The sequence below is a fragment of the Melozone crissalis genome, unplaced genomic scaffold, assembly GCF_028551555.1.
Source record: "Melozone crissalis strain CALT ecotype California unplaced genomic scaffold, PUWL_Pcris_2 ptg000004l_1, whole genome shotgun sequence".
In the NCBI taxonomy this organism is placed as follows: Eukaryota; Metazoa; Chordata; class Aves; order Passeriformes; family Passerellidae; genus Melozone; species Melozone crissalis.
The window spans coordinates 27,373,070-27,387,478 of NW_026535782.1; the positions used below are offsets into that span (position 1 = coordinate 27,373,070).

General features: G+C 38.1%; 1 protein-coding gene across 3 annotated transcripts in view; it reads right to left on the reverse strand.

The window, feature by feature from the left end:
• Positions 1 to 14,409, reverse strand: part of PTPRR (protein tyrosine phosphatase receptor type R) — a 138,751-nt gene that overhangs the window by 63,936 nt on the left and 60,406 nt on the right. For all 3 annotated transcript variants that reach the window (XM_054276267.1, XM_054276275.1, XM_054276283.1), the window contains exons 3-4: positions 5,171 to 5,284; positions 1,867 to 2,022 (exon numbers count right to left, since the gene is read on the reverse strand). In XM_054276267.1, the coding sequence (XP_054132242.1) occupies positions 1,867 to 2,022; positions 5,171 to 5,284 (270 nt within the window). The remainder of the gene's footprint in view (positions 1 to 1,866; positions 2,023 to 5,170; positions 5,285 to 14,409) is intronic.

A 14,409-nucleotide genomic window follows, 5' to 3' on the forward strand; every position in this document is an offset into this window, starting at 1 on the left:
TTTTGATGTTCTTTTCTCTGTAGTCTTATACATGTAAATTATTTATTGAGATCCACAAGGAATATGTAATTAGTGTATTACATATTAGTGTAAAGCTGCATTATTTTTCAGGATCAATGCCTTAACTGTATAATCTGCTATCAATTGAAATATTAAAATAATCTCTTGTGTCTCCAACAGTATTAGGAGTTAGAGACTGCACAGCTTTCATTCTAATAATCCTGTTTTAAATGATTACCTATATTTTTTTTCATATATCAGAACACTCTAGATTATTGAAATGTATCTAACTCAAGATGAGCTCTTGAGTTCAAGGCTTGATTTTTTTCCAGCATCTCTTCACAGCTTGATGACATTTCTCCGTTCATATATTATTCATATGAGTTCTTGCCCCATGTCTACCTCAAGTGTTATTTGTAGTACTAGGAATAGATAATTGCCTCTATCCCAACTGTCAGACTCATGTGCTTCAGATACAAAGGAAATTCTCACCTAAAGGAAGCTTCACTCAGTTTGTTGATGGGTGATATAAAGACTTGATTTATTTGGAATCCACTGCTTTGCTATGTTTTGTATTAGAACAGCAAAAACTTGGGAATCTGAATTTTGATTGTGGTAGGTTGCTGTAGTAGAACATGAATTGGCCTTGTTTCATATTTCTTTTTTTTTTTTTTTTTTTTTGTAACAAAGACATCTAGATTCTTAGAATACTTAAAGTGAGAGAAACAATTTCCAATCACTAGAAATACAGGTAGGCATAACAGCCCAATGGCTCAAACAGCAGTGTCTCAAACACAGGTTTGGATATAAAAAACCCCAGGAACTTTCTACCCATGGAAGGAAACACAGCTCATCAGAGTATTTAAATTTTTTCCCATTTTTTTGGACAAGGACACTTCCTCTGCCAAACTGGGAGTTTCCACTGAAAATCTTGATTCTTAACAACATGATTGAAGGGGTTTGGCCCCAAACTGTGTTCTGAGGGTCTTTATATCTATGTAAGAGCTTCAGGTAAGACACTAAATAAAATGCAGTGTGATATGGCCGTGTCCATGAGCTCACTGGCTTTTTACCCTTAAGGCTTTTACTTTATTTCATTTTCTGGGCACATTTTAAATGGTTGACCCAGAATCAGATATCCATCTCACTGATAATGTCTCAGACAAGCTGTGGAGATGACAATGTTATCTCTACTTGGAAATTGATTTTTTTTCTTCCAAAAAATGGATGAAGTCATACAAATAATAGCTACAAGTTTTATTTTTACCCTCTTTTTGGAGCACATAAAGAAAATAAATCTCTTGATGATGTTAAAAATAAAAAGAAGCATAGGTGTAATGTACAGATTCAGTTTTTCAAAATCATGTCGGACAAAAGTTCCATGGGTAGTAATGGTGACACACAGTATCTGCATTCCATTTATCTCTCTATTGAAATTGTTATGTCTTCCTACCCCCATTCATAGACTGGAATTCCTTATGTCCATTTCCTTTAAGGCAAATAGTGCATGCTTAGGATCTAGACTCTGATTTCAATGGTAGCTCATCTGTGTGAGGAGGATGCAGATGTTAAAGGATAAATAGCCTAATAAAGCACTACTAAAGTAATTTAACAGAGAGGGGCTCTGAGCAATCTGGTCTAGTGAAAGGTGCAGTCCATGGGAGAGGGGTTGGAACTAGGTGATCTTTAAAATCCTTTCCAAGCCTCACTATTTGAGGATTCTAGGATAATTGCCTTACACTAGTGATGCTCTCTAAGCCCATACATTTTCTGCCTCATGCTTGAGAACCTCAGCTGGAATACTACCAAGGAAGTAAGTGCCTAATCTGTATCAAAATAATACAGGTTAGAAGATTGATAACTAACCTCAGGGGAGACCTCTGTTATTCCAAACTGGGATAAACTCTGATGCAAAATGTTGATATTAAGGGAACGCAGCACTTCTTCAGATGGGAGTGCCTCAGAAATTCCTGGCTTCGTGTTCAGTGGGGACACAAACAGTTCCACACAGTTCTTCTTTCCCTAGGGGAAAAAAAAAAAAAAGAAGCAAAATCATAGGAGGGGTCTGGCATTAATCTCTGCTCTCTGTAGATTGCAACTATAATTCCAGAGGCAAAAGCATGGAGTATAAAGGTTGCAACCTGCTCTGTGAGCACAGCATAACTTTTGCCTGTCTGTAAATCTCAGCAGACTGTAGAAGAAAATGCAAATCCTATACATGGGCATGAGTGCTTTGTCTCAATCAATATTGACAAGGTAGACTTTTCCTAAGTTTAGTATCATTAAGCAATCAATACAACATAGTGGTAGGAGGAGCCATGGGAAGGGGTCAATGGCAATGTGCCAGCAGGGATTTTAGCAGACAGTTCATCTGAGCTGAGATGAAATAGGAATGCTTAGCACAATGCTGTGATATTTGGACAATACTTTCTAGTCCCTTCTCAACATATGGCAGACACATACCACAACAAAGTCCTCTTACTTGACTGCAGTGCAATTTAGTATGGTCCAACAAAATTAAAGGACCAGTGAAGTTTTGTTAGCACTTAGTGGGTGATCTGAGAATGTCCACTCCCTTATCTATTAATTCTTGCCCTGGGGTCTTTGATGCAGTCCTGGCAGCCTAAGAGGTTCTATATTAGAAATGTCAGCGATGCCCACTCTGTTTCAAGGTAGCAAAAGGAAAGAGACTTTCTCTGCTGTGATAGACTTGAAAAGCATGTGAGACAACTCTGATGTCCAAACAGGATGTGGGAACCCTATCTCCCCAGGGCTGTGGCCGGTGTAGCTGAGAGTGTGGAGCAGATTCCAGACCTGGGGGATCCCCCACACATGGAGCTGTTCCTTACATTGCTGCCTGGACAGGCAAGAACCTCAACAATCTGGTTATTTGCTATTCATCATTATGGGATGGGAGAGAGCAGTTCAAACAGGGATAATCCTGATTTCCCCTGTCTCCTTCCCATCACATTGAATGAGTATCATTATCTCTGCTGAAGTGAAGAAAAAGCCATCTTTTGCTTTTCTTAAAATACATTTGCATGAAATATCCTTTGCATAAAATATTCCTTGCATTCAAAATTGAGCTGCACAGAAAGGGACTCTTTCAAACATGTTTGCCCTAAATCTGTCCTCTGTGCTCTCACATGTGCTGCTGGTCCATCTGCTCAATAACAATGGTAAGGACAATGGCTACCAGTGGGAGCTGAAGAAACTGGTTAGAGCCTGGGGATGTAGTCAGTCTCTGACATGGGAAGGGGACTGCTGCTGTGTGCAGGTCACAGGCACCAGGCAAGGCTTAGCAGGCATGCAGCATTCCCAGTGTTTTGTGCCTCCTCTGTTTATGAGTTTCTCTATCCCATTAAAGGGACTTTATGGGAGGAGGATGTACCGGAAAGGCTAAGGAGACACTGGAAATAGTGAGTTAATTTTTCCTGGCATCTGTGTAACATGTAAGAGGTTAGCAGGCTGTCTGCTCCCTCTGTGCCCATCCACATCCTGGCTTCCAGACTCCTGGTCACTTCTGAGAGCTGCTCACTTCACCTCACTTCAGTCACCTACCTTTGAAAGCCAGCAGAGAGGGACTGGCATCTCTCAATCCATCCTAATATAATCGGGATGGATCTCAATGCCTCTTCTCCTGCAGTTACCATCCTCTACTGCTTTTACAGGGAACCTAGATGAGTAGTTTAGAAACAACACACTAAAACAAGGCAAGATGAGTTTTGATTTGCTCTGCTTGCTTGCCAGCACTCTGTGTGAGAGGAACTGTCTCATGTTAGAAGGATGAAAAGTGGGAATAATGTCTTCTAAGATGTATTCGTCTTCCTTGTGAATTTTGGCTGTGTGTGATTTTTAGAGCAAATAGAGGAAAAGTTTGCTTGCTTTCTTATAGAGCTGAAATATTGACACATAGAAGAACCTTTACAGGTGTTGAAAAGACTAATTAAAAAATAGTGCTTACTGTATTCTGGGCTATATGCATGTGCAAAATGACATTATGTCTTCCCTTAAATCATAAATGAGAGGAGAAAGAAAAAAGCCGTGGAGCCAGCAGGAAAATAAACAGCATATTTCTTCTGTTTATTTACATAATTTCTAAGGAGCATAGTAAGAAAGCTACTACGTGATTCAGTATATTGAAATATACATCTCAGATTCCAAAACATTTCACATTTAATTGTGTTTTTCTCTGAATATATCTTTAAACTTTTCATTCTGGTCAATGCAGGAGACAAATGAAATTTAGCATCACTTGTCATGAATGAGTGAGATTCATGAAGAACAGGGAAAGAGCGGCAGTGCATTCCTATTGATCTTTCTTGCTGTATTTCTTGTGAGATCTTTTCTCACAGAGACATTTCTTGAAGGAGTTTTATAATCCTTTTTGATGTATACAATCCTATCAAGCTTTCAAGGCAGAAAATACTTTTATGCTGAACCTGTCAGTTTTCTTCCCTAATATTCAACCTGCACGTAGCATAAAAACATCTTCTTCCCTCTGCAAAGTGAAGTCGAGCAATACATAGATGATGTTGGATTTTCTTGCTTCATGGTAAAATTGTCATAAAAAGACAACAGTGTTATTAAGTATGCATACCCAAAAACCATACAATGACAGTTGATTTTAAAAAGTCCTTTTTGCTGGAAGCAAATTTATCACCATCTTTAGTCAGTAGGATACCATAGTCTACAAGGTAATTTCTGAGGACAGATTATTATAGCAGAATAACAAAGCATGAATATTAATATTGTAGATGACATTTAATTTACTAATGGAAAGTCTCAGGATAAATTGTGAAGATGCCTTTGAAAGGATGAATCACATGTATTCTTTGAGCAATATTCAACCTTCGAGAAACAAAACATGGATAAGGTGTGAACATGAAAAAGAACCGCATTGGAATGAAAACTAAGGGATAAGCAATCTGCTTATGAACAGGACAAAAAAGAGATTTATCTGGCTTAGCTGAGAATGGTGTATTTTCAAAGAAGAATTTAAATCATTTTGTAATGGGAATCTATTTTTCTATAGTGCAGTTGAAGAAATGGAATAATAAATATTTTTCTGTCCCATTTAATTGCACTCTTCCATAGTGACAGGAAAATTAATATAAGAGAGTTTAAATAAACAGGTACACTTTAATACACACAGACTTTTGGTACTTACAATGAGTCTGTTGATATGAACTTGCTGAGGTAAGAGTCCCAGTGCTGCTGCCACTCCTTGGCGAAATATCCGAAGCAATGTGATATTCAGCTTGTTTACATCCATTTGCAGTGTCTGGAAAACAAAATCAGTTCAAATGAACTCTTTGTCCAAGACATTTAATTCTCAAGATGACTGATCTCTGAGGCTTTTCACTAATTGTTGTTGGGCTTTTTCCCTGTAACAATAATCTGTGTAATCTATGTATATCACAATATATAATAGGTCTAAAGGTACATTTCAGTACCTTAAATGCTATTCATTAGCAAAGTACCACCTTTGCCCAAGTACACTCAGAATGGGTTCCGGATGGTTTTGGCTTAATTCCTTGGACAAGTCACAGTGTTAAAGATAACACAATTACTACCTTAGAAATGAAAGTTAAGCATTAAACATCAATGCATCCTTAAAGAATGAGATGTTGAGTTTGCACAATGAAGATTCCTTTGGAATATTGTCTTAGCATGTCTCCCTGAAGGTGAAGAATGAGTCACACATAGTGAAATCATACAATTTTAATTTTGATCAGCAGTTTCTGAGATCAGAAATTAAACATTCTGGATACATTCCCCATGTTTGAATTTCCTAAAGCTTCCTCATCCATGTCCCAGGATGGGACAAACTATAGCACTGAAGCATTTTCTTTCCCTGTGTTAGAATTTTAGTGAAATTTAGAAGTTTCCTCAAGTTCAGATCCTTTTTGTGAAGTCAGTGGAATTTTACCATAGAAATAATTTAGGCTCAAATCTTCTGTGTCCAAGAAGACCCAGATATTGGGTCTTCACATGATGCCTGATAGTACCTCCCAGTGATACTTCAGAGTCTGCTTCTTTGTTTTCATATCCCTTTTGCAGACAACATGCAGTGGAGAAGAGAGGAAAGATGGCTATGTCAGATGGCCACAGGATTCCAATGCTTCTGGCAACTTCTGACTTAGGAAGTTACCAAGTTCTGCCTGAGCCAGTTGACTCAAGATAAAAAAGATTTTTATTTTAAATTTCCTATTTAGAGCCATGGGCCAGCTTCCTGCTCTGGGAACCAAGCAGGTATTCTTCCTTCCTAACCAGAGCTGCATAAAGAGAATTAAATATCTGCGGGTCAAATATCCCACTGGGAATATGGTTATGGTTCAGAAAGAAAGGAAACATTTATCTTAAAGAAAAGCAACATCACACATTTTGAATGTTGTTCTTTATCAGTGTTTATAAGCTGCAACATAAAACCATAAAATATTTGCTTTCCTTTTCCACCATCGATTTGATTTTTCTGTCAGTACTGAGTGGTTTTCTTTCTTTTCCTCCCTTTTTCTCATTGTTTTACACTACTGGGATTGCCAGGTCTTGATGCATGAGATTTGCTCTTACCGCACAACTGAGCTTTAATTCAGTTAGAAGTATACAAGATTTTTCCACTTAAAATACCCTTTCTACCCTGGCATTTTCAAAATGCAAAGTCTTCTTCTCTTTACTTTTTCTTGAATTTGACAGACATCCTCAATGGTTACAAAACTGCTCCAACTTCATCACTGAAATAGAGAGATGTCTTGAGAGGGGACATGTGAAGGTCTAACAGACGTGAGCACTTTTTCTTCTGTACCTCAGACAGACTCATGGAATACCTGACAAGAATTGGTTTGGAGCTTTGAAGCTGTGACTACACTGAGACAGCCTGGTCTGGAGGTCTTGAGTAAATGAGAAAGGGAGTTGCTCCTGAAATAGAAAGGCTGTCATGAGGGTCCCTGGAGATACATTAGGATGGCATAAAGAGTGTCCAAGCTAGTGACCCTGAGTTATGGGGTTATTAATAACTGTTGTTACTGAGCAAAATTAGCAGGCATAAAATCAAAATACATTCATTTAAACATACTTGATCCAGGTATCATAACACATTATAGAGATATTATTAAATAGTGTGTTAAAATCTCACTTATAAAGACACAGAAATGAAACAGCCAGAAAAATATCTAGTTTCAGAAGAAACAGAAGACCTTAAAGAGCCTAGAAAAAGGTAATAAATTCTCACAGATTTAGTATGCTGGGATTGTGCCAGGCACAGTAAAATGTGGTGAAAGTCCATTATCTTCAAGAGAGTCACATTTCCACCTACCAGGTCTGAATTCAGTCCACTGTCTCCTTTAACAAGTATTCATCCATGGCTGCAGAGTGTGTGTGTGTGTCTGTAACAGCTACATTGTCCTCTGTGGTCCTGGGGGAAGCCTGAGGACCCCAGCTCTGTCAGTCTGGCATCAGCCTGCTTAAAAATCTCACCTGGCCTTGCACACAGAGATTACAGCATCCTTTTAGAAAACTTCCTTAGAAATTTGCTCTTACGCCTTATCTCAGGATGCATCTTCTGCAGCTATAAAGATTTGCTATAAAGATTTTCTTCTTTTATTTTTTTTTGACTTTTCATCCCAAAAAAGCTCAAAAATATCTAAAGAAGAAGCATCTCACATTGATTATAAGAACCTTGTTTTGCTGTTCACTGAAGGGATCTGCTTCTCCTTTTCTGCTGTCAGTGTGAATCTTAGCTCCTCGGCAATTATAGCAAAAAATTAAGTAAGAGAATTACAGGTCACCTTTTTCTACTTCAGACAGCACAACGGAGAGCATTTGACTCTTCCTGTCAAAAGGAAAGCAAGCAATCCAGAATCTGTCACTTTAGGAATGGAATTTCTAACTCAATCAGTGAAAGGTAATTTACATAAATGCTTGATGGAATCCCAAGAGCACCTACTTTAGAGTGAGGAGAACATCACAAATGTGCTCTGTGCTCTCTATTATCCCTTTTTTGGTACTGTATTCATAAAAGCATAAAGCAGCACTGGACTAGATTGGAGATGTATCAATTCATTACACTGTGGCGAACTGTGGGCGCTTACAGTAAGTGACAGGAACAGGGCAAGATTAAAGTCTTTTCCCAAGTTCCTTCTGACAAGATCACAGCTAATTTATGTCTATTCAGCACAGGCATCAGGTCTCCTCAATAAAAAAAAACGTTACCAGACTGGTCTGGGATGAAGGCAACACTTGGGGGCATTATATTCTTGGCTCTAGCATGTGCCTCCTGGAGGTGACTGAAATTTAAGTCTGACCTGAAGGTATAAAATTGCCTTCCTGCAAATTCTTAAGTAAAACAATTTTTTGTTAAGAAAACTTAGTAAGAGAAAAAAAAAGAAAAAAGAAAGAATATAGAAGAGAGAAAGGAAAGGCTACTATCAGAAAATTTTCAAAATGTTATTAATATTTAAATATTTTAATATTATTGTGCCATTCTGATGGCATGCCTAGATACTGTTTTCACTATAGCCCACAAAAGTTAGAGATTAGGACAGGAAACTGCTAATGGATGAAGTACAACTGCAATAATACCTGTACTCAGACAAACAATATGACATGTCATTATTAAGAGAATCACTTGTACAATAGAAACCTGACAAGCCATTTACAGGTTATAATTACAAAAATTAAATCCATGAGTACTAATACCACCCACAAAAAAAAGTGAAATTAACCTCTGTAAAGTAATCCATCTAAATAAATAAAACAAAGCATTAACATAGATACACAAGTTATGTCTTACTGTGTTCCTCTAGCTGCTCCTTTTGCTTTGGAAAAGAAAGGGCTGAAACATCCCAGTAAGACAGCACAAATCCTTTACCTTTGCTCATCTGCAGTGTTTATCATGGACTGCAACCACCTCCCCAAGGAGGTTATGATTTGGAATCAGCTGCCTCTGTTGGCAATAGCGACTTGTTGAGCCCAGAGGCGAACCCTGGATGGCTCATTTTCCTGAGCAATTACCCACCTGGATATTGCAACTGTGGCGACGGTTTCTAGGTTCCTCTGATCCAAGGAAAAAAGGTAGCTTGAACTGAAGGATTTTCTGCTTGTAGTGGAAAACTTGGGAAGACAGAGTTCCAGAAAGGGAAACTCAGCACAGAAGCCCACCAAAGATCATGCACAACTGACATCCTACAGGGGCTTTTAAATAAAGATCTTTATGTTAAAGGGACAAAGAAAATCTCTAACATGAAAGGGAACATGTGACACATATTCCCTTTCTGAATATGTCTGAAGTCTGAAATAATACTTTTAGGATATTACAATAAACCTTAATTTGCCAGGTCGTGTTCTGCTGCTTAAGAAAAATTCAGAGTAGAACCACCTCTTTACATTTTCCTTATCATCAATAATATCCTTTCTGCAATGAGCTTCAAATATACAATTCCATTTCTTTGCATTGTTGCTACCCCCAAAACTCCTTCTGGTCCTACCACCACAGATGTTTTCTCAAACCTCCAGCTAAACTGATTATACGGAACAAAAATAATCAAAGATAAAGAAGATTAAAGGTGAAAGTATACATCTTAACAACACTTTTATGAAAAAAGATGAAAACTAAATCAACAAATTACACATGCTAGGAATTTTACATACTTAAGGGCCACTGGGTAGTGAATTCTATTTTGTGCTAAAACAAAAATAAAAATAAACACTCTTATTTAGTTAAGCCAAACAAGTGAGAGAGCTCAGAGAAGAGTTTTCTTATCTGCCCGTGCTCCAGTTATTTATATATGGTTTTAAAAATTCAACAAAAATGCAATGAAATGGGAGGGTTTTATGCATCAAAGCAAATATTGCACTATGGCCAAGGTGTGGGTCCCTCTATCTGAGCACCCTAATCTGCTGCCTGCACAGTTCATCAGTGCCACAGTGTTTCACCCTGTCACCCTCATCAGCTATACAACCAAAATAAGGATGTATTTATCAGGAGGCAAGCTGAAAGTGTTGCAGATTTATTTCTACAGCTTTGGTGCAGGACTACAACAAATATATCAAAAACCTGTGAAAATACCTGTATTTTCTTTCTTTTTCTCCCCCTAAACACATTAGATTTTCCTTCCTGTCACTGCTCAATATTTGAAATTGCAGCTGCACTGGGCATCAGGTGAGCCCCTTTGGCTGGCTCAGGTGCCTGATACACACTCACAGAAGATTTTGGCTTTCTAAAATTCTGTGAGTCATGTGTCACAGCAACTTTAGTGTCTCAGGTAGTCCCTGAACCACCTGGAAGGCAGTACATCCCTAGCCAGAATTATGCAACTACAACAATGCATTCTGCCAAGTGCCACTCCAAAGGAACTTTGCCCTATGCCAAACTGGTATCTGACATGCATTCACTCCTCTCCCATTTGCCTCTCCCACTGCCATATGATCTTCTGCAAGAGGAAAGACCCGCCCTTTTATGAGGTCTACATTAAACTTTGAATTATGTCTGTAAACTAAGATAAAATTCTCATGAGTATAAAATCAATTATTCTTAGTGATTAATTAAAGTAGCTTCATATTTCTCTGTATCAGCAGTTGTCTGCAGTGACCTACTCAAACTTTCATACATAATATATTTCTGCTAAAATACAACATGACTAGAAAAATCAATCTTGGGACATTTAAATACTTCCAATGTCAGGGAAAAATTACTGAATAAAGTGTAGTGAAAATCACCAGGAATAGTAGAAAAATTACAGGCATACACTTGAGTTTATAAGAATCAGTGAAAAGCAATGAGAAACATTCTCGACCTGGAACATGCTTCTGTTTAAGTCATCCATTTTCTATTGAGGAGACACTGAGGCTGCAGAATATTCAAATCTGCCAAACAATCCAAAAAATCATATGTAGACTGCAAAAATATACATGCTTGTCCAAATAGTATTTGGGTGATATGAAAATAGAGCTCTAAGTTGCTTCTGTATAAGTATTAGGAAAGACATGATAGCAATAGGTTACTTTGATTGCTTCAAGTCTTGATTAGTCCAGGGAAGTTTAGCATCTTTGTATGTTGCTTTTCAAGATGTGACAATGTAAAATTTCACTCATATTTTTGCTAGGAAAAAAACCCAACCCACATCTCTTATGAAAAATCTTTGTTTAAAGTAAGCATACTGTTTCTTGGAATTATGCATTTCTCATATAGTATTAAATAGCAATTTTGGCTCTTGATCAACTTTTCATGAAAGCATATACATTTAAATATTTATACATGTTATGAGCTCTATGGAATAAGACAGAAGTAACACTGATGAGAAATATAGGGTTAATCCAATTAGTCCAGATAGCTGTATGGTCTCCCCTCAAAGTGATTTTCAAGTGAATGTTAATTAAAATATGAGAAAGTGAAAATGTATGGATCAAAGCAGTCTTTTCCACACTGCAATTAATCCGCAGACTCTACCACAGGAAGTTGCAGAGGGCAAAGACTGAATATGAGGTAGGAATAGGGCTGAATGCTTATATGGACATTGAAAGTCACAAATGTCCCTGGAAACTGTACAGAAGGCATACTATGAGCTTTGTCATACAGTTGGCTCTCATACTCTGAGAAACTAAGATGAACCCTAGTGCAACAACAGAAGAAATTCTCAGTCTGCTGTTGTGAGGTCTGAGTGCTGCCCACCATCCTGGGTTAGAAACTGGGTTCCATTCTAGTCCTGTTTGCACAGGCAGGTAACCGGCTCAAGATGATCCTAGAGACTGCTGCATCGCACAGGTTGAAGACACCAAACCAGCTGTTGAGGTGATGCCAGGGCACTCCACTGGCACTCACTGCTCAGACTGGCAAAACTTTCCTGGAGGTGGGTGCATGATATGACTAAACTGGTTTTCTCAGCTGTGTGACAGATTTACATTTCTTTTTCCAGGGAGAAGAACTAATTTCTCAAATGAGATCAGCTGATTTGGGGCTGATTTGATCAATTCTGTAGGAAGCATCAACATAAGAGTGAGAAATGTTCCATCTGTGAGGTCTGGCTCTTGGCCACAATTCCCTCAATTCCCTCACTGAGCTTACTTGCACTTGGGCAGTGAGTCAGTCAGCTATAGGAAGACTTTATGACCATCATTGATGATTGAAGTGTACAAGAATGAAATTCAGCCCACTAAGGATAAGGTTTGTGTCTTCAAGAGGTGCACTTTGATTTCTATCAGTCCTGTGTTTTGCATTAACCTCTGGGCTTGCAGTCTCTAAGAAAAGATAAGAGGCAGCTCTTCCAGTGTGGTGCCACAAGGTAATGTGGTTTGACTGATTTCACCTAATGAGAAGACACAGAATAGTTTTCTTTATTCCAAAGGAAACCTCAAAATGTATATTATTTCATTCTCCTGGCTTCTGAGTTGTGTGGGTCATTCCTGTACCACAATGTGAGGCAGTTAGTGGGGCAAGTCTGAAACCATGTGTCACCCTGTCCTCACAATGCTCATTGTACCTTTACCTCCTTCCTGTGGTGTCATTAATGCATCAATCATTAACCACATAGTTGGAAGTCAGAAGGTATGTACAAGGTTCCAAACACTGAATGCACTGCAGATTTTGAGAAACTGCTGCTCCATAGGTCCTACAACTCAGCAGAGGAATAATCTTATTCAAAGCCCAGTAAAGTTAATAGCACATGTTTTGAGTAAGAGTGTTGCAGAATCCCATATCCTAAATGCCCAGAGGATGCATGCCTGTCATTGTTGAGGGGCTGTAGGAGAGGAGAAGGAAAAGTTATCTGCTGTCCATGGGACACCAGTTTGATGCAGCCTCACCATTAAATAATACCAATACCAGCAGCTCTCTGTACTGTGGGAGCCCTTGGGAAGGGGAAAGGAACAGGAGCAGGAGGCTGCAGCAGTTCTCTTGTTCTTCATGGCTATTTTTAAAAGTTTGACAGCTATTTTAAAAAATATTAAACTGGGAGTGCTTGCAGTTACTGCCAATTGATTACTAGTATGGATGAGAGGCTGAAATGTTGCTATGCCTCCGGCCTTAGCAAGTCTGCCTCAGTTGTACTGCTTCAGTTCTATGCCTATAAATGGGAATAAGAGAATTTGACTCTTCTCAGGATTTTTTCTATTTGAAAAAGATGGAGGTCAGATACGTAGAATACAACTTTTCAGCTTCTTTCACAGACAATTTTAATGTTGCCCCCAAAAGTTACCTTCTGTCTTTGTTTTAATTAGGATCTGCGTACCTTCAAGGACTGGGATTTTCTTAATCACAAAATATTTTAGTTTTCTTAAAATAACAGTTGAAGTTCATTTCAAAGCTCTGATAGTTTTCTAGACTTTTTCCTGCATCCATCCACCTCTCCCTGCCCTCCTCCCTTATGGCAGACAGTTGCAAAGGACAAGATGATGGAAAAGCACAAGACAATTCAGGGATTTGGAAACACAAAGAGAGCAGGGAGAGCTCAGCTGAACACTATTTCAACCTTTTTGTTCTTTGAGAGGCATGTATAATGAGCTCCATAAAATTGTCCTATCGGTCCTTATTCAATATTGGCAAAAAATTTATTCCCTGCATTGCAAAAGAAACTCATGGTGCTATTATGTGCAGTACAACTTTTATGCACAGCGTGATTGTACCAGTCACATCCTATTTCATCATCACAATGCCAGCTGTAATCCTCAGAGCAAACAGATCCTTTTGAGTCTGTTCAGCACAGCACTTTAGAATATGTTTGGTTTTTCTGCTAATTATTAAACTTCTAGGTAAAGCCAGTGTAAAGTCCTAATTGCCAGAAACCCAGTATTGTTTCTTCTTGCTCTTTTTGTAAAACCCTCATTTCAACTACTAATTCTGTCCAATTATTAAACCTCTGGGTAGAGCCAGGGTAAAGTTCTAAATGCCAGAAAGCCAGTATTGTTTCTTCTTGCTCTTTTTGTAAAACCATAATTTCAGTTATTTTTTTACTAAAGGATTTTTAGTTACTGAAGTTTGAATTCCCATTACAACTTTGTATAATGATCCTTAACACAAAAGACAAACAAAATGCCTTCTAAAATAAAATAGCAGACATAAAACTCCACCCCAAAACCATCCTTTATATCTTCAGATTTTAAATTTCATTTGTAGCAGGCATGGATATAAACCCATATATAAGCTTACAAACTAATGAAGAACAAAAGTAGAAACATAAACAGCAACTTTCACATCTTTCAGGAACTGATGTGGCCAAAAGACTCCCACTGACTTGTTCATAATCTTTCTCTCTGCTTTGAAAATCAAAGTAAGATTTCAGTACTGCTGACATCCTATCTTTCTCATGCATTTATTTTCAGAGACAATTTTTATTGCTAGTTTCAGATGAACAAAATCTACCTGAACTCAGAAACAATGGGAATATCATAAAAAGAGTCAAATGCTTTCCCTTTTTC